Source organism: Acinonyx jubatus, chromosome E2 (genome assembly GCF_027475565.1).
Source record: "Acinonyx jubatus isolate Ajub_Pintada_27869175 chromosome E2, VMU_Ajub_asm_v1.0, whole genome shotgun sequence".
Classification (NCBI taxonomy): domain Eukaryota; kingdom Metazoa; phylum Chordata; class Mammalia; order Carnivora; family Felidae; genus Acinonyx; species Acinonyx jubatus.
Genome location: NC_069396.1, coordinates 7,595,801 through 7,616,993, shown reverse-complemented (window position 1 = coordinate 7,616,993; position 21,193 = coordinate 7,595,801). Strand labels below are relative to the sequence as shown.

General features: G+C 49.3%; 1 protein-coding gene across 1 annotated transcript in view; it reads right to left on the bottom strand.

Annotated features, from left to right (window-relative positions):
* Nucleotides 1–21,193, bottom strand: part of CDYL2 (chromodomain Y like 2) — a 163,151-nt gene that overhangs the window by 37,453 nt on the left and 104,505 nt on the right. The window contains exon 2 of the mRNA XM_053211333.1: nucleotides 13,710–14,298. Within this exon, the coding sequence (XP_053067308.1) occupies nucleotides 13,710–14,298 (589 nt within the window). The remainder of the gene's footprint in view (nucleotides 1–13,709; nucleotides 14,299–21,193) is intronic.

Below are 21,193 nucleotides of genomic sequence, written 5' to 3'. Positions count from 1 at the left end.
AGTGCGCCCAACACACAGAAGTGCCTCAGTCATTGCTAAACCAGTGAACGAGTGGATAACTGAGTAAGTGCTACACATACAATGGAAGTCCTATAGAAGTTTCTGTCCCCTGATGGAAGGAGAGACTGGGCACCAAAGGCTGGAGAGCAGGGTAGGGATGGTGCTGCTGGGCTCACAGGAAGATGCAAGCCTGGGCATGGCCCTTCCTGCCCATCCTTCCCACTGCTCCAGTCTCTGTCAGCAGTTCCAGAGAGAGAAGGGAGGGCTGGGACCACCTTAAGGGCAGTTCACACCGGAGCACAGCACTGCTGTCTACCAGGCACTGTATGCAGGCACTGAGAGGACACATCAGTTCCACAGTTAAGCAAAGCCACCTCTTCGTTGACTGCAGGATCAGGGTTTTCCAGCTGCAGTTCTCAGAAGAGAAAGTGATAGTTCTTGTGCATGAGAGCCGTTTCCTGGTCTGTGGTTGACTCACCCAAGATCCCTAAAGCATTGTGGACCGTTCTGAGAGCACGCTGAGAGGGGAAGGGTGGGGAGGGGAGGTGCAACGTTTATGTGTCCAGCACATCGCACGTCTGGAGGAATCAGACTCAGCAGCATCTTTCAACAGAAGCATGGTTCAGAGGTCAGGACCTTCAGAAGTAGGGGGTGGGGGCTGCAGTTGAAAAGACCCCCTGAAATCACTGCACCCACTGGTGTCCCGAGAGTTCAGAGTACCCGATCTGCACCTGAACTCAATATATGTATGTTTATTTCATGGCTGGTCACTGTCCTGACCCTTAACTGTCCCCGAACTCAAGAGCCAAGCCCAAAATGGCAGGTAGATTTTTAAAAATGATACATAGCAATGTTAGCCATCATCTGGCATGTTATAATGATGCCTCCTGACACACCATGCATCTTAAGAAAGCTGAGGTTCCAAGATTACTTAGAACTGCTGGGAGGGATGGAGCGTACATCTTACGCTTATGGCCAGATGACGAAATGCTTCAAACAGGAGAGCCAAGCATGGATCCAATATGCAAAAAGACCTGATGAAAAATAACTTCTTCCACAGCTCACATCACGTCTCCGGTGCTAAAACCCTTCCAGAGCCACGCCAACCCTCAAAGCACCATCAAGCTAGAATCCTAGACCTCGGAGGGGCTCCCCAGGGTGTTCAAAGGGCACAGGGACTCTGTTTAAAACCCATTTTCTCATCCTCTCTTGCCGCGGCTCTGCTCCCAACCTCTGCCAGCTGGCCTCGCCTGTCTGCCCCTAAAACACCCTCCTCCCGGGACGGCTCGAAGTCTTCAGGTGCCCCCTGCACTTCCTGCTTCCGGGCCACTGCTTCAGCTGCACCCTGGCCATTTTCCTCAACCTTGCACATGGGACCCTCAGGGCCACCCGGGAGACCTCTCTTGCAGGAGGCTTGTCCATTCATCCCCAAGTGCCTACTGGCCAACCGTCCAGCCCCTGACTTCTCAGCACACCCAGCTTTGCAGCGGGTCGTCTGGGACCTTCTGATTCCTTACGCGGTTTCATTAGCTTCAAATTCTCTGGAAGGTGAGGCGAGCTCCCGGCACGCAGGGGGCACCAGGAAACCCCTCTTTAACTGAATTGTAGAAAAAGTGATCTCAAGAAGCTAAAAAAAAAAAAAAAAGCATTTTCTTTTTTCAATTTTATTTGAAAGAGAGAGAGAGAGAATACATGAACCAGGGAGATGGGAAGGGGGAAACAGAGAGAGAGACTTAAGTGGGTTCCACCCTGACCCTGACATGGGGTTCGATCCCACGACCCTGGAATCTTGACCTGAGCCAAAATCAAGAGTTGGATCCTCAACCGACTGAGCCACCTGGGCACCCCAAGAAATTATTTTCTTTTCTCTTAATGTTTATTTATTTATTTTTGAGAGAGAGAAAAAGAGAGCGCAAGAGCATGACCTGAGTTGAAGTTGGATGCTCAACCAACTGAGCTACGGAGGTGCCCCCTGCCCCACTCACGGAATCATTTTCAAACTTAACGTAGCTCTCCTCTGAGCTCCCAGTTATCTCCATCCCTCAAGCAAAACGGCAGCAATTGGGAACACTGAGCCAGACCAACTGGACCTGAATCCTGGACTAGCCGTCTACTCATCGATAGATCACGGAATTATTTCACCTCCATATGCCTCAGTTCCCTAACCTGTAAAATGGGGAGAGACATAGGCCCCACCTCCTGGATTAATTGAGTCACTATGTATGTGGTGCTTAGAACAGGGTATAGCTCATAGCATGGACTCAATAAACAAACACTGGCTATTTTGGTATGGTATGGAAATTACTGATCTGTCTTTTCCCCATTTATGTTTTTTCTTCCCTAAACTGTGAGCATCTTGTGTCATTCATCATATTCCCAGAACAGTGACCCACTTCTAGGTATACAGTGCCTGGCTTACAGCAGTAACTAAATGTTTGAGGAAGAAAACACAAGTGTAGTTTATTGATGATGTTTGAAGTAGATGTTATGTATTTTCTACAAATCTTAATAAGACCCAGTTTCTACTGTCTGGAACATTCTTCCTTCTCCTCTTTGCCCGACCACACTCCACGCATCCTTCGGGTCTCAGATCAGATCCTGCTTCCACCTGCAAATCTGGCCTCTAACCTCCTAATTCTGGCGGGTCCCTCCCTCCCTCCCTCACGCACACGGGGCGTTCCCACATCACCACGCGCTGCAATGTGTGGATACTTCCTCAGGCTTTCCCACAAGAGGGTGAGCTGGGCAAGGACCTCATCATGCCTCACACACAGCTGAAGTCCCAGCATCCTACACCATGTCTGGCACTCTGGTTTCTCTTTCCCACCCAGTGAAGGTGAGGAGTTGTGGGTGGGAAGCCAGGCCAGCAAGGGGACATCTTGTTTAAACTCCAGGAACGCAGCACAAGTTCACTCTCCACCAGGTGGAGAAGTAGGAGGGAATCAAGCAAGAAAGAGGCCAAAGGTGGGAAATGAAAAAAAAAGAAAATTAAACCCCACCAGATCTCTATATTATAGAAGAAAACACACACCTAGAGACCGGAGCCTCCAACCCAGTACCAGTGTCACCAAGATAGCGAGAGAAGACTCAAGACTCTTTGACTTCCATCTGGGATGGAAGTGACGAGGTTGGTCATCCTCCTGCCCAGAAGTGGAGCCTCCTGAACTCGCCTTATTGGTTTACACACAGAATGAAGATGAATATCCTAGCGTCCATGAAAAAGCTGCAGGGCATCTGGCGGTAGGGCCAAAAGCATGCCCCAGAAGCACCACCATCTACCAAAGGGGAAGAAGAGAGGTCGGCATTCACTGAGCATTGACCAGGAGCCAGACCCCGCCATTTCATCCTCTGTGGTACGTACTGTGATTCCCCGAGCACAGAGGTGAAAATCGAGGCTCCCGAGCTGGCAAGATTCGCCTAGAGTCACCGGCTCCCCAAGAGGCAGACTTTGTACTTGACTAACAGACCCTCTGTCTCCAAAGCCCATCCTCACCCTTCCCGTGTCTTCCTGGCCATGCTGCCTCCAGAGTTTGCAGCAAGTTTAAAGGAGAAATCTAACCCTTTCTGCAACTGGGATTTCTACTCAGAAGCCCACCGCGTTTTCTCTTCCACGGCAAAGGTCAATACAAAACACAGAAAATGCAACCCAGATGAAATGCACTCTATTGAAATGGATCCCCAGGACCCTTGGGGGGGGGGGCAGGGTGGAGGGTTGGGGGAAAAGCCCAGGCATTTAATTAAGAGCCTGTGAGACAGCGTGACTGTTAAGGGAGAAGGAGCGTAGCAAGTAGGGCGCTCACAGCAGATGGTGAAAACAACTGTCAGACAGATAAGGAAAGAGAGACATCTTTCGTGGCTACAGACCCTGACAAAACATGAGCTCTCTGTGACACGTCCCCAGAAGCAGGGAGCCCAGTGTGAGCACACAGGACAGCCCGAGGTGGGCGGGAGACGCTGACATGAGTGAATGGGGTGAGGGGGGTGGACCTGGGCCAGGACCCACACCTCACAGCAGTGAGGGACTCTTGCTTTCTCTCTTCGGTCCATTCACGCATCCACTCCCTCGTTCGGCAGATATTTCTTAAGCACCTACTAGGTGCCCAGCATTGTGAGGTGCCAGAGACACAACTGTGAGCAAGACAGAGGGCAGCCCTGCCCTCGTGGAGCTCAGGATCTCCTGGAGTGAGGGGGGCGGAGATTATCCACCTAATCAGGCCGGGATCATGACACAGAGGTAAGGGCTGTCGCTGAAGAGACACTGTTCTGTGTGCACTAACTGAAAGCTGTCTACACTGGGAGTCCGGGAGGGTTTACTTGGGGAATCGCCTCTTGGGTGAGGCCCGAAGGAGGAGGAGAGGTCGACCACCCACACGAGGGCTGGCAGGACGGGAACACGGATGTGGAGCACAGGGAGACAGGCGTGAATACGGTGCAAGGCAGGCCGGACCGGGCAGGCTTTGAGCCACAGCGTGGGCTGTGGGAAGGACTTCCTCAGCCCCTTCCCGAAAGAGCCCAAAACACCTCCCTCCTGCAGGCCCCACCTGTCTGGGTCTTTAGCCAACCCCGACTGCGCAGAGAATTCCCTGGAGCTTCAGCCTCCTCTGTGGGCTGGTCCAGAAGTAGCTGGACTGCTACCTTCCTTGCGATGTGGCTCCCGGCACCCACATGTGGATCCCTGGCTCTATGTCCCTGTGCCTACTGTCATCACCCCCACCATCCCTGCCTTTTTTCTGGCTCATTCTATCAGACTCTGCTTGTGCATCACCTCCTCCAAGAAGCCCTGTCTCCTAACTCCACTCCCAACTTGGCTTAGGCATCCCTGCCCACAGCTGCCTCAATATCACCGGCATATCTCTTCGTGGTATAAGGCACTGAAATTACCTGTCTAAACGCTTTTTGGTACATGGTAGTCACCCAATGAGCGCTGGTTGAGTTAACATATATAAGAAAGGATTAATGGGGTGCCTGGGTGGCTCAGTCGATTAAGCATCTAACTCTTGATTTTGGCTCGGGTCATGATCCCACGGTTCATGGGCTCGAGTCCCACATCAGTCAGCACGGTGCCTGCTTGGGATCCGCTCTCTCTGTCTCTCCCCACTCGTGCACACTCTCTCAGGTATGTGCACCGGTCTTTCTCTTAAAATTTTTTTAATGTTTATTTATTTTTGAGAGACAGAGAGAGAGAGGGAGAGGGAGAGAGATGGAGTGGGGGAGGGGCAGAGAGAGAGAGGTACACACAGAATCCGAAGCAGGTTCCAGGCTCGGAGCTGTCAGCACAGAGACTGATGCGGGGCTCGAACCTACGAACCGTGAGATCATGACCTGAGCCAAAGTCAGACGCTTAACCTCTCAGATGACCCTCCTGCTCTCTCTCTTAAAATAAATAAATAAAACTTTAGGGAAAAAAATACTCACAAGATATAAAGTATTCTAAAACGCAAGTGGGAAAATACAGTTAGAAAACTGGGGAAGCGTTGAAATACCAACAGCTAATATTTACCAAATGTCTACCCCATGGCAGGTCATATTCTAAGGGTGTGCTATGAGTAATGAATTCACTGATGTTGTACCCCAGTCCCACGAGGTAGGATTATATCTGTATGAATGAAGTTTATGAATGAAGAACATGACCCAGAGAGGCTGAGCCATTGGCCAGGGGCGACGTGGACCAACACCCTTGTCCACCCACCACACAGAGTGTCAGCGGCAAGACCTCGCTTGGCCATCCCCAGGGAAAGAACATGAGAAGACGCTCACCCTCGTTTGTTAACTGAAATCACAACAACAGAGTTTGGAAAAACATGACAAAGACTGGCTATAGCCAGGGGTATCGCTGGAGGCCACTTAAACGTCCATCAGGGAGAGGACAGCTTATGTGGACACTTAGAAAACTCCGGGCACCTTAAGGGGGAGGCAGCTCTCCAAATGCCTGACACAGATGGATTTTGGATTTTTAAGTTAAAACAAGATGTTCTCCCCATTTCCAGTCTCTGCTTGGATGTCACCTTCTCCGTGAGGCCTGGGATTCGTGCGTGCGTGCGTGCGTGTGTGTGTGTGTGTGTGTGTGTGTGTTCGTGTCTTTTCATCTGAGGCCCAGAGGGAAACCACTCACTCCTAGTCATTCTACCTCCCTGGAACACCAGGCCAACATCTTTGGAACCACTAAAGATGTCTCAAAGGAAGGCCCCAGGGGTGCTGGCCAGAATCATGCCCTAGGACACAGGGAAACATTTGCTGGTTTGAACTTCAATCACTACAGTGCCTTTTTTTCCCTTCTTAACACTGATCACAGGGGCGCCTGGGTGGCTCAGTCAGTTAAGCGTCTAACTTCAACCCAAGTCATGATCTCATGGCTTGTGAGTTCAAGCCCCGCATCCAATCTGTGCTGACAGCTCAGAGCCTGGAGCCTGCTTCAGATTCTGTCTCTCTCTCTCTCTCTCTCTTTCTCTCTCTCTCCCCACCCCCCCACTCACATTCTGTCTCTCCTTCAAAACTAATCATTAAAAAAATTTAAAAAACAACAACAACGACAACAACTGATCACAGACCACCGAGAGCTTCAGTATCAGTGAATCCCGGCACCACACCCCAACTCCTCCCCTTGGTCCTCTATGTCTCAACCTCTTTGAGCCTCAGTTTCCCCACCCAGAGGCAAGGCCAATCATAGCAAACCTTGCTGTGTTGCTGTGTCATTAAGTTGCTAACTCAGAGAAACGCCGCGGGGGTTAAATGCTATCCAGTGTGCTGAACACAAAAGAGGAGCTCAGCACCACCACTATCATAATCATCAAAGACGGCTGACCTTTCGTATAAGAGGTGGGGGTGTGGGGTGAGCCAGGGGCCCGGGGGTCCACCCTGACGGGGAGGAGCAGCTTTGCACCAAAGGTGGCAAGGCAACTTTCATTACTGTTTTGAGGCCCTCTGCAGACAACACACACCCTTACTGCTTGCACGCAGTGGGGGAGGAGGGGGGCACTTCCACTCCTCACCCCACGTGCTTGGGCTCACCATGATGAATGGCAACTTGGAAATGGTTCCCGAGACTTGTTTTCAAGTAGCTGAGAGAGGAAAACAATATCTGAGCTGACAAGGAAAGTGATGAGTCGATCTCCGGATCTTGACATCAGCCTCAATGGATGCCAAAAAGCAAATCCAGGAGTGGGGAGCAAACCACAATGGTGATCTCCCCCTCGGATTTGCCACGGGTCAGGTGATAGTCAGATTTTCCACCACCATCTGGCAGTCTGCACTCCAAGGCAGTGGCCAAGCTGGAAGGTCTTCATGTTAGCACAGAAGAGACTTTTAAAAGTTCATCCATTAGCACAGAGTCACTTACGTGCTACACTTTGAAAGACAAACCAGATACACCCCCTAGGCTGTTGTTGTCATTACTGGTTTGGAAGAGGACCCACTTTTGAGGAACAAAAAGGTTGGTCCAAGTCTGCTGGCCTGGGAGCGTGTGTGTTTGAAGTGTGTTAAACAGCTGGGCCCCGGGGAAACAGACACCTGCGTCAAGGACACCGCTGATGTGATTCACTCCACGGCAGGGAGCCGCTGACCCTGACACTCGCAGCCAGCTGACCCTCAGCCGCTTCCGGAGACAAGCTGGGAACCTCAAGAAGCAGTAGTGATTCAAAGGTCACGAACTGGGGTCAAGTTCAGGGTACAATGTGAGAAGCTTGTGGAGGTCACAATTTTGAGGAAGTATCTGGGTCTTTTAGCACTATACCCTTAGGTAGAACTGACCTATAATGTTCCTTGCTCTTCCCTCCTTGTCTGGTTTGGAAATCCAGGTTACACTGGCCTCGTCGAAGGAGCTGGAGTGTATCTCCTTTGTTTCTGTTCCGCGCAATTGTTTGGGGAAGAGAGGGATTATCTCTTCTAGAATATCTGGTAGGCTTGCCTGTGAAACCATCTGGGCCTTGTGTGCCTTCTTCCTGTTTTCTATGAGCTGGGTGATGATGGAGTTAATAATTTCTTTAATAGTTAGCGATCTGTGAAGGTTTTCTGGTCGTCCCTAAGTCCATTCCATTAAGCTGTATTTTTTTTTTTTTTTTTTTTTTTTTTTTAGGAGACTGACCATTTTATCCAGGGTTCCAAACTGAATGGCACAGTGTTAGTCCCACTCTCTGAGGCTTGGAAGGATTGATTATATCCTTCCCGTAATAAGCAACAAGGGCAAGTCCATGAAGCGGCCCCCGCCCCCCAAATCGGGGCATGTGTTTGCCAGCGATCAGGGTTTAGGGACTGCTTTATCCTGCCGGCAAGCTAGCAGGGCAGGGATGCAGAGGCCAGCTCTGGAGTCGAACTGCCTGGATTCCTCTCCTAGTCCCAAACCTGGGCACATGTATCCGTAGTCTCCTCCTCTGTAAAATGGGTAGAATAACAAGAGTGACCCCTAAAGACCCTATGAGGATCACACAAAATACTTCGTAAACCCCAAGGCCACATCGTAAGGGAGTCCCCATAGCCTTAAAACATTCAACTGAATAACCTTTCACTTCACAAACTTTCAACTTAACAATTCTCGAGAATGCCAACTCCAGGTCCAGAGCAAAAGTACTTTCACTCCTTCCAGAACCACCAACTGGCACTTACAACCACCGTCTGTCATTCTCATCTCAACCCTCTTGGTGCCTACTAGTCTAGAGCCATGGTTCTGCAGGTGGGATCCCTGGACCAGCAGTGGCATTCGGGAACTTTCTAGAAATGCAGACTCTCGGGCTGGACTCCATATGTACTGAATCAGACACTCTGGAGGTTGGCATAACAATCTTGTGGGTCTTTTTTTACATTTTTTTTATGTTTATTTAATTTTGAAAGAGACAGAGCATGAGTAGGGTTGGGGGAGCAGGGGAGCAGGGGTGGGGAGAGAGAGGGAGACACAGAATCCAAAGTAGGCTCCAGGCTCCAGCTGTCAGCACAGAACCCCCATGGGGCTCTAACCCATGGGCAGCGAGATCATGACCTGAGCTGAAGCTGGACACTGAACTGACTGAGCCACCCAGGCGCCCCCACACTCTTGTGTTTAACACACTTCTCAGGGGATTCTGATGCCGGCTCCATGAATGAGAACCCTAAGTTTTTAAAAGCCACAGGGAACTACCCAGGCTCTTGCTGGGTTCTGAGGGGCTTTTAAAGGATGGCTATTCCCCTGTGATCAATAAAGAGGAAAAGGATAATCATGTTGGAAGGGGAGTAGGAAAGAGATACACAAACGTTACAGGAGGGAAAGCTGAGATCATTTTAAAAGGTCAATGGAGAGAAAACGACAAATGTTGCCCGTTTGTGTGGGACGGCTCACTCAACGATCAGAACAATTCTGATCAAGCCATGTCTGAGATGCAGTGCCCAAGCGACAGACAACAGACATCAGGACATGAGGAGAAGGATTCTCAAAATTCAAAGAAATGCGAACGCATCAACAGTAGAAGTGCATTGGCTTCACGGACACTTGGAAAACGCTGGGCGTCTGTGGGCAGCGCTAGGGCTCTGAGCAGAACGCTGGCTCCTGGTTAGGGGGTTGCCACAGGATAGAGGCTCATCTGAGTCAGTAAAGCACTGATGCTTTGATCTGTTCAGACTAGAGCGTGCTAACCAGTTCTCCTGGACCAGACCGAGGGAGAAGCTAACTAAGTCAACAGCTTTTCCGTACAGATAAAACCGGTGCATTTTAGAAAAAAAAAAAAAAAAATTTTTTTTTTTAAGTGAGAAGGAGAGGGAGAAGGAGGGAGAGATGCTCAGGACTAAAGTGCATCCGCAGCAAGAAGTTATGTCATGTTTTAAACTGTTGAAGGACCAGTTCACATTCCCACTTAACAAGCTTAAAATCCGAGGCGTAACTTGGGCTCTACCAGCAAATGGATCCAGGAACCGTTCGTTGCCGACAACGAAATGCCTCCCCTGGAACTACTGTATAGTTGAAATTCAGCATTGAACATGCATAACCCACACCCTGCCCCTGAGATCTGGATTCATTCGATTTGGGGTGGAGCCCACTTTTTAACAAGCTCCCCAAGGGCTACCGAGGCAGATGGTTCTGGACCACAGAGCCATTTGTCATTACCAGAGGAGTGAGAATCAAAGCAGTACTGAGTGGCCGCATACAAACACTGCTGGGGAAAATGCAGTCTGAAAGCAAAACACCCCCCCGCCAGAGCCCCAATTTAGCATTTGTTCCCACAGCACAGATCAGGGAAGTCAGCAGTAAATGAGTAACGTGTTATATAAGTTGCTTTTCTGTATGCAGAACCTTAATTCACCAACGAGAAGTTGAAATCATAAAAAAAGTAAGCCCGCCCCCAAAACAAATGCCGGGAAAGCGAAGCCAGGATCTCCCCATCGCCTTCTGCCAGGCAAAGATGAGCCCTCCGTGGGGCTACAACCCCCCCGGGCTCACCTTGTGCCACAAGGAGCTAGATCCTTTGGTGGAGGTAGGGAGAGAGCTGACGCTCAGGTTTCCACATGGGCAGGGACACTGCCTTCATCGAGACTTTTCTCTGGTCGAAAACCTAAGTGGAGCCATGTTTTGCTTGACTACACCCCTGGCCCCTTGCTGACAAGTTCTGGAAGCACAAAGCCCCTCTGTCTTGAGTCTTATCTAAGAGCCCCAAACTGCTTTCTCTCTTTGGCAAGGATTCCCAGTCTTTTCCTTTCCCCAATTTCCCCAAGACCTACACAGTAAGCTAGTTCTAACTAGAATGTTAAAGGCTGACCGTGTTTGGAGAACTTATCAGCCCAATGACCACAGAAAATGTGAAAGTGGGCATGGCAAAGATATATCATGTGTATAAAATACATGTTACTGGGGCACCTGGGTGGCTCAGTCAGTTGAGCATCCGACTTCAGCTCAGGTCATGATCTTACAGTTTGTGGGTTTGAGCCCCGCATCAGGCTCTGTGCTGACAGCTTGCTCAGAGCCTGCAGTCTGCTTCAGATTCTGTGTCTCCTTCTCTCTCTGCCCCTCCCCCGCTCATACTCTGTCTCTCTCTCAAAAATAAATAAATGTTAAAAAAAATTTTTTTTTTTTAAATAAAATACACATTACCTCTTCCAATGAGCCGGCCTCAGGAACCTTCTCAACACTGACATGGAACCATTCACTCTCAACTTAACTAGAGAGCAAACTAAGTTTCAGATACTTTTTTTTTAAGTTTAGTTATTTATTTTGAGAGAGAAAGGGATAGCAGGGGAGGGGCAGACAGGGAGAGAGAGGCTCCATGCTGTCAGCACAGAGGACTCGAACTCACGAACCATGAGATCTTGACCTGAACCAATGTCAACAGTCAGACACCTAACCATCTGAGCCACCCAGGTGTCCCTAAACTGCAGGTTTTGGAGGCAGAAGTCCCTATCGTTTTATTGTGCTACTCCAAACACCTAGCATGGTGGCTAACTCTTAGGAAGTGCTAAAAAAAGAAAAGAAAAGAAAAGAAAAGAAAAGAAAAGAAAAGAAAAGAAAAGAAAAGAAAAGACAAGAAAAAACAAGAAAAGAAAAGAAAAAACACTGAATTGACTTAAACTGACACCTGATGTGAACCTTAATGGCCACCCCCATTTTACAGAGCACATTTCAAAATGCCTTAGAGTCACGTGGGGCTGCTTATTTAAAAACCCATCTTCTGGGCTAACCACCCCACCCTTGGTAAATCAGACTCCACGGGACCTTCATTTTTAACAAGGGGCCAGGTAATCTACACACATAACATTTGAGAGCCACAGCCCTAATCTTGCAGGGGAATCTCAAGGACACCAACACTAGGCAATGTGATCAAGAGAAAGAGCCCTTTGAGAACACCCAAAACAGAACACAACAGAGGCAGGTAGCCTCCTCCTCTCCACCCAGGCACGGGCCCAGGTGGAGAACGTTCAACGTCAGGAAAAAAAAAAAATGAGGCCAGTAAGAGACCAGAGATGAGAAAGGTCTAGAGAAGCATCGTAGAGCCGAGGCCGGGATCTAACAAGGCCACCTTGCATCCCAGCAGGCTCATCCTTGGCCTTTCCCCCTGCTGGGGGGGTGGGGGGGGGGTACCACGCCCCACCGGCAGATCGTAAACCAGAGGGCACCGACCAGGCCCATAGCTGGAGGGCAACTTCGGAAAGTCATGTGGAAGGAGAGGCCTACCTCCATCTGCCCTTCTCTCCGCGTCCGGCTTCCCCGCTTCCCCCTGCAGTCTGGCGGCTACAGTCCACGAGCCTTCCTCCCCCGTGCTGTTCCTCCCACTCCCAAGGCGGCCACATTCGAAGCAGGACAGGGGAACGTGCCGGCCGGCCGGGGACCCAGGAGTCACCCCCGGGTCCCCTGCACCCACACCCAAGGAGCCTCAGACTACCGGCCCGCTAGCCACCCTCCCCGAGCCGGGGAATCCCTCTCCCGCCGGCAGCTGTCGCGGAACGTCAGACACGGATGTTTATGCCAGGCCTCATTTACACAAGCCCACTCCTCCCCGAGAGATGAATTTTTAAAACAAACAGCTTTTACATATGTTAGCAGGCAGAGTCATGTCAGCATCAGGGATCCCCAGACGGAAACATGAGTCAATCTGGGGCAGACACTGCTAAATAAATCCTGTTTGGGTGAAATCCCTCTCTCTGGAGAAAGGCCTCAGATTCCCCAGCAAGATTCCCTCAAGACGCGGGGCTCTCTCTGCAGCGGGGCGTGCCCTGAGCACTCTGAACTCTGAAATCACCGTCGCGCTGCTGGGCATCGGCTCCATCACCCCCTCCTGGGAGCGCTGCCAGCCCATCCCACCTGCGTCCTTTACCTTACTCCCACACACACTCTAGTTCCACCCAGGGCATCAGATGTCCCTGCTCAGTCGGGAACGGGTCGTCCACGCTTATGCCAAGGCTTGGGGTTCTGGCAGCTCAAGAGGGAAATGTCACCACCAAGGCACACGGATATCCGAGAAATGAGGGGGTTCACGAAACAGGTACAGATGGCCTGGCGGCCCCAGGCCACTAAGGCCCAGTCAAGGAGTAACTTCACCATTAAGGAAACGTCAGGCTTGGGAGCGTTAATGACCTTTTGCCTCCTCTTTCCTTAACTCTGCCTGTGGGGACTCGGTAAGAGAGAGGAATTCTGTGCCTTTGCTGTGCTGCTTCCAGGGTGGAGTAAGAAGGTGCAAACCCAGAGAATTAGCATAGGACGGGGTCAGGGCGCTCTCAGACCCACCCTGGACATGGGGCCAGAGCACCCATGCTAGTGATAGAGGAGGGGAAGAGGCTCCAGCTGAAGAACTGGCATGGAGAAGTTCAAGTCCAAACTGGGTCTGAGAAGAAGGGCAGACCCCGCCTTTCTGGGCTACACGGTTTTGGGGGTGGGGGCTCAATGAGCTTGAAAGCAAAGCCTCTAGGAGGCGCGTTCTACCCCGGAGAGGCACTGGCCAGCCCTCCGGGGACACGAGTCTCAGGTCCTGGTGGGTGAGGACTTTGAGCTGCCCTCCAGAACAGGGGCTCTCGAGGGGTTACCATGGCCTTGGGTGTGTTCGAGTAGTAAGGGAGCGTCTGTGGCTTGGCCTTCACACATGCACAGGTGTCTGCAACCAGTGTGGGCCTATGACCAAGTCCACACGACTCTCGGTGAGCGAGCCGGAAGGGGAATGACCGCCTAGCTAAGAGTCGGGGTCTCAAGCACTCCCCCAGGCTGCATGCAAAGTGCCCGGCCACCACAGCCAGAAGCGAACACAAGACAAAGACAAGCCACGTACCAAGCCCGTTCTCTGCCGGTGCCGCGTGGTTCACATCACACTCCGCCAGGTCTTGCTCTCCGACGTCGTTCAAATCCAAGCCAGGCTGATGGGAGCCGTTTCCAAAGTGCCTCTCGTCCTTCTCGGAACCGGCGTCCCCATTCTCCATCCCATTCTGAGCCTTTTTCAGCGGCATTATTTGCAAACCACTGGGGGTAGTCCTGTAAGACACCGTCTTGGCGGCCCTGTCACCTCCTGCGGGGGGCTTGGCCGAATACCCTTTCTTCGGCTTGGACAGGGCGGGGTTGATCCGCTTCCGTTTATGGGAAGTCCCTTTGCTCTTCCCGGACTCTGAAGGTCTGTGGGAGAGTTTCTCAACCGACGGGCCTCGGCCGTCACGCAGGAGCTTGGAGGTGCTGGCCTGCTTCCCTGACTTGATCCTTTTGTCCTTAGACACGTGCAGCCCGTTGAATTCGTCGATAAACTCCTCACAGTGCAACAGATGGTGCTCTGGCTCCCACGTGTCCTCCGTGCTGCCGTAGCCTTTCCACCGGATGAGATACTCCCATTTTCCTTTCTTGTTCTTCCTCTTGTCTACAATCCTTTCGACCTGAGGTACGAGATAAGAGAGTCAGGGAAGAGAGAGAAAAAAAGGGCGGAGGAAAGAAGTCAGGCCCAGGCAACAACCGCACAAAGCCCTGAGGACAGAGACACACGGGCCAGGGGACAGGCCGTTCAACATCGGAAGCTGACACTTCCAGGAGCGTTCAAGAAGGCTGGTTTATTTTAGGACATCACTGAATGGAACCAAAGGCACTCGGCTGTTTCCCATGACAACTGTGTGAGGCCATGCCTGGCTGGTGGCACCTGCCTGTCCTTCCAAGGCTTACTCTTGCTTGAAATCACAGCACGAGCTTTCACTAAAGATCTTTATTCTTTTCACTGCACTGAAGTAAAATCAGACGTTTGGAGACCAGTACGGTGTGACTTTTTCACCCTTACTTATAGCGAGCAACATTTATTGAGCATTCACATGGTAGGCACTATGCTAATGTATCCTTATTTATAATAATAGGAATGATTAGTCACACTCATTGGAGTGACTAAATGCTGGGCTTGGACACTCCCATGTCATTTTCCCCTCACAACAACCCAGTGCAGTCAGTACGGATTCGTTCTTATCCCCACTTTATACTTAAGGAAACAAGGCTTCAGGGAGATTAAGTCACTTAACCAAGTTCCAAGCTGGTAAGGGCAGAGCTGGGATTTGAACCACTCTTACCCCAGACTTCTTTTCTTAATCACAGGCCAAACCAACTCTCTCCACTACAAAAATCTTCCATACTGATCAAAAATGACTTGCATCAACAAAACTCAACCCCCCCTCCCCACAACATGGAGGGTACAGCTGGTAGGCCAGGTGATAGGTAACACTAGCTGAGAGCCTATTATATGCCTTGCATAACCCCATGGGTGTAACTGCTGTTTTTCCTGTTTGATAGATGAAGTGATTGAGTATGAGGTAAACTGTCTACCAGGCAGGGCTAAGCGGTGGCAGAGGTGAGGTCTGAACCTCTATCCATCTGGCTCTAAAACTCTGTGCTAACTGTCCACATACTTTCAAAGTTATGAAAATCCCTGCCTTCAAGTAATCTCCCGGAAGAACACGGTTAGGAAAATGCCAGTCTTGATGCTAATAACTGGTCAATCCAGGGGAAGAGCATGTGAGGGTCCTTTACTACCCTGTCAACTTGACCCTAGATGTAAAATTCTTTAAATTAAAAAAAAAAAAAAAAACAACCGACAGAAAATACCCAATGCTCTACCCTAAAAAAGCTAAATTTCAGTGAAAAAATAAAACAACTACATTCAAAAAAATGAAACTACATCCAAAATCATGGGATTTTGACCCCATGAAATTAATAAGTGAGGAATATGTCCTTGAAACTCATGAAAAGAAAAACAAAGCGAGAAGGGAGAAATCAATACACGTATAGTCGATCATATTTCAAGATGGCTATCAAATACATGGGGGGTTCGCTATATGACTGTTTATGTTTACGTGTTTGAATTTTTCTGTTTAAAATTTTACATAATAAAAAGAAAAAATAACTTTGAAAAGACTGTCTCCCAATGGTTTATGTACAACAGAGGCTATGCAAAATAATTAAGCCATGTTCATTGCTTTGCACTTAATAAATATGCAAATAGCTAGGCCATGCTGCCTCTTCATAATACTGTTTCTTTAGAGACAATTTAAATGGTTTCCTTAATTGATTTATCTACGATCAAATTGGCCTATTTCTATTAAAACTCCTTTCCTTACAAAATGCTCTGTGAACATCTGTTTTAGATTCATTACATAATTTTTAGATGTATCACACAAACTCTGTAACAGTTTAAAAAAGTAAAACCATGCCAAACTAATCCAACTCCCAACCTTTGGATCGAGGAACGGGAGTAGTTGAGTATTTATTTGTGATAATGCTTCAGAAAGTCCAGGGTATTTCTGGAGTAGCCTGCACCTTTGCACTTTGGGAGGTCTTTGGAGGGGGAAACCCTCTGCAGGTTTACAGAGGGAACAGGGAATAAGCAAGCTGGCACTGCCTTGAAAGAGCAGCATTCCCAAGAGCACCAGCCTAGGAGTATCAGGAGTGAGCCCAGATACTTCTTAGGAGCTAAGGGATTTGTGCTGGCACGGAGGTCTCCAGCTTCAGAAAATATATGGAGAACACTCCTTCCCCAGGACAAAGCAGAAAACCATGTTAGACAAAGAGCCAACACGATGGATAGGTGGGTGGGTGGATGCGTGCAAATGGATGGCTGAGTGGATGAATGTATAGATAGGTGGATCACGGGATGGATGGATGGAAGGAAGGAAGGAAGGAAGGAAGGAAGGAAGGAAGGGTGGGAGGGAGGGAGGAAAGGAAAAATGGATGGCTGGCAGAGAGATGAACACATGGGACGGGTGGATGAAAAAAAGGACAGATAAATGGACAGATGACTGGCTGGATGGGTGAAAGGTGGGTAAAGAGATGAGTTCAGAAATGAATGGGCAGATGGATGGCACTCACTCATCAAAATGAGCTTAGCATAGTATTTAAGAACACAGGCTGTGGAACAACACTATCTGGTTTAAATCCCCTGGTAAGCCTTTTATTATGTGTTCTTGAGCAAATGAAACTTCTCTGGGCCTCAGATGACTCACCAGGCAAGGGGGAAATAATAGCACCTATCTCACAGGGTGGTTGTGGAGAATATACAAGTAAGTAGTTTTGCATTCCATAGTAAAGGTCACTTAATCTTGCATATCCTCCTGTGAATACAAATCTTGGTGGTATCTAAAGACAGAATGTTTCCTCACCTTGCGGAATACGACCCCCCTAAGGATAACCAACTCCTCCCTGAAGAGACAGTCAACCTACTTGCATAAGTCCTTCCAAGTGTGGGAGATGGCTGTGCAGAGCAGTCCTGCTCGAGAAGCCTGGGGAGTTGCAAGGGTGCAGTGTCTACACAGCTACTGAGGCCCACACTGTGAGTGGGGGGCTTGGTTTCTTCCCTCCTAATTACCGGAAGACTGAGTCACAGAGTCACAAGTGGGTCTGCCTCCACCTCTGGTCCCATCCACAAAGCCACTGGGTGCCTTGACAGCCATTTCTACTTAAAATTAACCCAATACCAACAACAAATAGTATTAACGGGATCATCCCGAATAGTCTGATGTGTGTGGGGAAACTGTTGGCCCTGCCATTTTCTATCCACATGACCCGCACAAGTTGCCCAACTTCTCTGGGCCTCAGTCTCCCCATCTGTAAAAGAGGTACACAAAATGAACCTGCTTTTTCTGAAAGACGAAAATACCCACCGGGAGCTCAGAGGAAAGCTGGCTCCAAATTTCCCATCATACTTGGAATCTGCAGTCTCCTAGGACCGAATTTCCTTCCTTACATCCCTGTATAGGTTCTCTGACCCTCTTTTCCACTTCTTCCCAGGAGAGTCTCAAACAGAACCAGAATTCTAATCTGTGCTGGTGATAACAACGGCCACGTTATTTAGGACTTGCTCTTGCTCAGGTTCCAACAGTCTCTGGGGAAATCCTTTCTTTCCCCTTACCCTCTCCCAGCCTCCTCTGCTGACCCCTAACTCCTCACACCTGCTGAAAGCACGCATCTGGGCCTCCAGGTCTCAGCAGCGCTGTTCCTGACGCACCACGCCCACCTTACCTGCCCTGCACTACCTGAAGTTCAGTCCCTCCAGATGGAAACAATCATCAACTCCCTCCCCTTGGAATGAGTAACAAACACACGAACGGCATTAAAACCTTGTATGCTCACACACACACCCACTGGCTCCTTTCTTTCAAAGATAAGCAATCTGAGACCCTGAACGGTTTCTTACAGCCCAACCAAATCATTAATTACCGTTTACTCCCCGTGATCCCAGCCAGTATGAGACAATATTCTACCACAGGGGGAAGTGGCAGAGGGGGATGGCAGGGAACTTCCAACGCAGTTATTACCACTGCCAGGATGTCGAGCGGATGGCTGTCTCGTTAGGAATGACAATGATGTTAATCACCTTTATTGGTACGTGCTGTTCCAGGAACTGTGCTAAGCACTCATGAGGTTTTAGACTCGATCTCTGCACCCAGGCAGGCAGCTGGACATTATACTCACCCTTTGAAAGGTGAGAAAACTGAGTCTCAGAGAAGGTAGGAAACCTTCCCTCGATCACACAGTCAGTAGGGGCTTAGCCAAAATTGGAATTCTAGTTCATCAGACCCCTCAGCCCAAGTCCTTGGCCCCCTGGCCACACCTCGCCCCTGGGAAACCATCGGGCTAATGGGAGACACAGCCCTTAAATGAACGAGCGTGAAGTAACACATGACGGTAACAAATGATGGTGAAGATAATGTCACGCGGGAAACAACAGCGGAGGGAATGGGGTTACTTCAGATCAGAAGGGTAGCAAGACTCCTCTGAGAAAGAACGATTTACGCTAACACCAAAATGGGCCTTCAGAGGTGGAGAAAATCTGAGCTGGTGAAGTGAGGGGACTTTCCAGGCAGAAAGGAGAAAGGTCCCTCCCCACCTTCCTCTTCAGCCTTCTGCTAGCAGGCCAGTCGAAAAACACCACCACCCAACATTTATCCAGAATTGACGAAATGCCAGCCACTTCTGAAAGTGATCCCCATAGACTGACCATATGTTATATATGTGAACTCATTTAATCTTGAAAATAACCCAACAAGGCAGGTAGTTTCATTCTCTTTTTTTAATGTTTATTTATTTTTGAGCGATAGCACGTGCCAAGGGGCAGAGACATGGGGACAGAGGATCTGAAGCAGGTTCTGCACTGCCAGCAGAGTCTAACACAGAGCTCAAACTCATGAACCATGAGATCACGACCTGAGCCACAATCAAGAGTTGGATGCTTAACAGACTGAGACACCCAGTGGCCCCTCTCTCTCTTAAAAAAAATTTTTTTAATGTTTATTTATTTATGAGAGAGAGAGAGGGAGATTGGCAGAGAGAGAAGGAGACACAGAATCTGAAGCAGGCTCCAGGCTCTGAGCTATCAGCCCAGAGCCCCACGCGGGGCTTGAACTCACAAACCACAAGACTAACTTAGATGGACGCTTAACCAACTGAGCCACCCAGGCACCTCTCCCTCTCTCTTTTTTGTAAAGTTTATTTATTTTTGAGAGAGAGAGAGAGAGAGAGAGACAGAGTGCAAGCAGGGCAGGGACAGACAGAGAGGGAGACAGAATCCGAAGCAGGCTCCTGGCCCCAAGCTGTCAGCACAGAGCCCAACGCGGGTCTCAAGCCCACGAACCTCAAGATCATGACTTGAGCCAAAGTTGGACACTCAACCAACTAAGCCACCAAGGCACCCCCTCTCTATTTTTTAACAGAGGATAAAACTGAGGCACCAAGAGGTTAAGGTCCTTGGCCAAGGCCTCACCTCTGACAAGCAGTGGAGAGGTAAGGCTCGGTCAGAAGCATCTTGGCTCCCGACCCCATACTTTCAGTGACTACACTACATCCATCACCCCCTCTTGTCCAGTAGGCCCAACCTGACTGAGGCTGACAGCTTATGTATAGCTTCAGACATTTGTCCTCAGCACTGCCAAGGTCACAGAAGACCTCTATCACCTTTAGGTGGCTTAGGAGTAAGTCTCCTGCACCTGACTCTCCCAGCCTGCCCTGAGGGCCTCCGTCTACGGCTGCTCCAATTCTCCATTGGTTCAAATGGAAACAGACCAATTATCATTCATATTCCCTAACCCCAGCTTCCCACCAAATGAAAACAGTATATGAAATTACAATAGCTCACGAACCCAGGGTTACCAAAGGTTTTCCAGACGCTCGAAGGAATGCCTCCCACATCAGAGGGAGTTGGACCGAGAAACTCTGCATTACTAATTCATGCCTTGCCCTCTAAATGCCAAGAGCAAAGCAAGAAAGAATAAAGGAAGATGCCCACGCCTGCTGTGTACCCATGGATACACCAGCACATTCAACCCTAGACATCCCCAGATTCTGGACCCCTAGCCCACATCTGCAAGGACCTCTCTGCATCCTTCCAACATCCTGGGATAACTCCCGTGGGGGCAGAAAGGCATGCGGACCCTGTCACTACAACTTGGGGTATGAAGTCTTCAGGAAGGATAAAGACAGGACACGTTCTGGAAGCAACTAGGCATGGGCTGTTTCAGGTCTGGAAGACTGATTGCTCCAGATTATCTAATCAGAGAAGGCAATATAAATAGGCAGTGTTTCCCACCCAGTCCAGCAAAACTGCACTAGAGAAACAGATGCCAGACCAAGAATTTTGGCTCAGAGCCACGTAATTTAAGCCAGCCTCCAGGTGAGAGTCTAAAGTGAAAAATTCAGCAGCATCCAAGTGATGAGGGACCGAGAGGAATTCCCACACCCCTCTCCTGGGAAACACTGAACCAGAGAGACCGCTCCTTGATCAAGAACACGCAGACAGAACCCGGCAATAGCAACATCACTGCAGGACATATTTATGAGAACTTCTAAAACACATCCGAACACAAACATCACTAAAAGTTCTCAGCAAAATTCTCACCAGGAAAAGCACCACTGCGCATTTTTACATAGCATTTGTGTCATGTTTTCAAAGAGGACAGAAAATACAACCCCTGTTTTTAGAAAAGAGAGAAAGGTAAAAGATGAAATGAAACCAATAGGTTGAGCAGGAAGCTGAAATGAAAGAAGGCTCATTTACATCAGAAAGGATGTAAGGGAACCAAAGGAAAAAACACAAGCAAAGAAATAAAATTCCCATTGGAACCAGAAAAGGACAGAATCAACATGCAGAAAATCAAATCCATAATGGAGACAGTGTACTTGAAAAGCTCTCCAAGGACACAGAGATCTTTAAAGAAAACCTTGAGGAACATGATAAACAGACATCTATCTAGGAGGGCTAACAGAGATCCAACCAAGGTAAAGTCTGGGAGAGGGGGGAAAAAAACC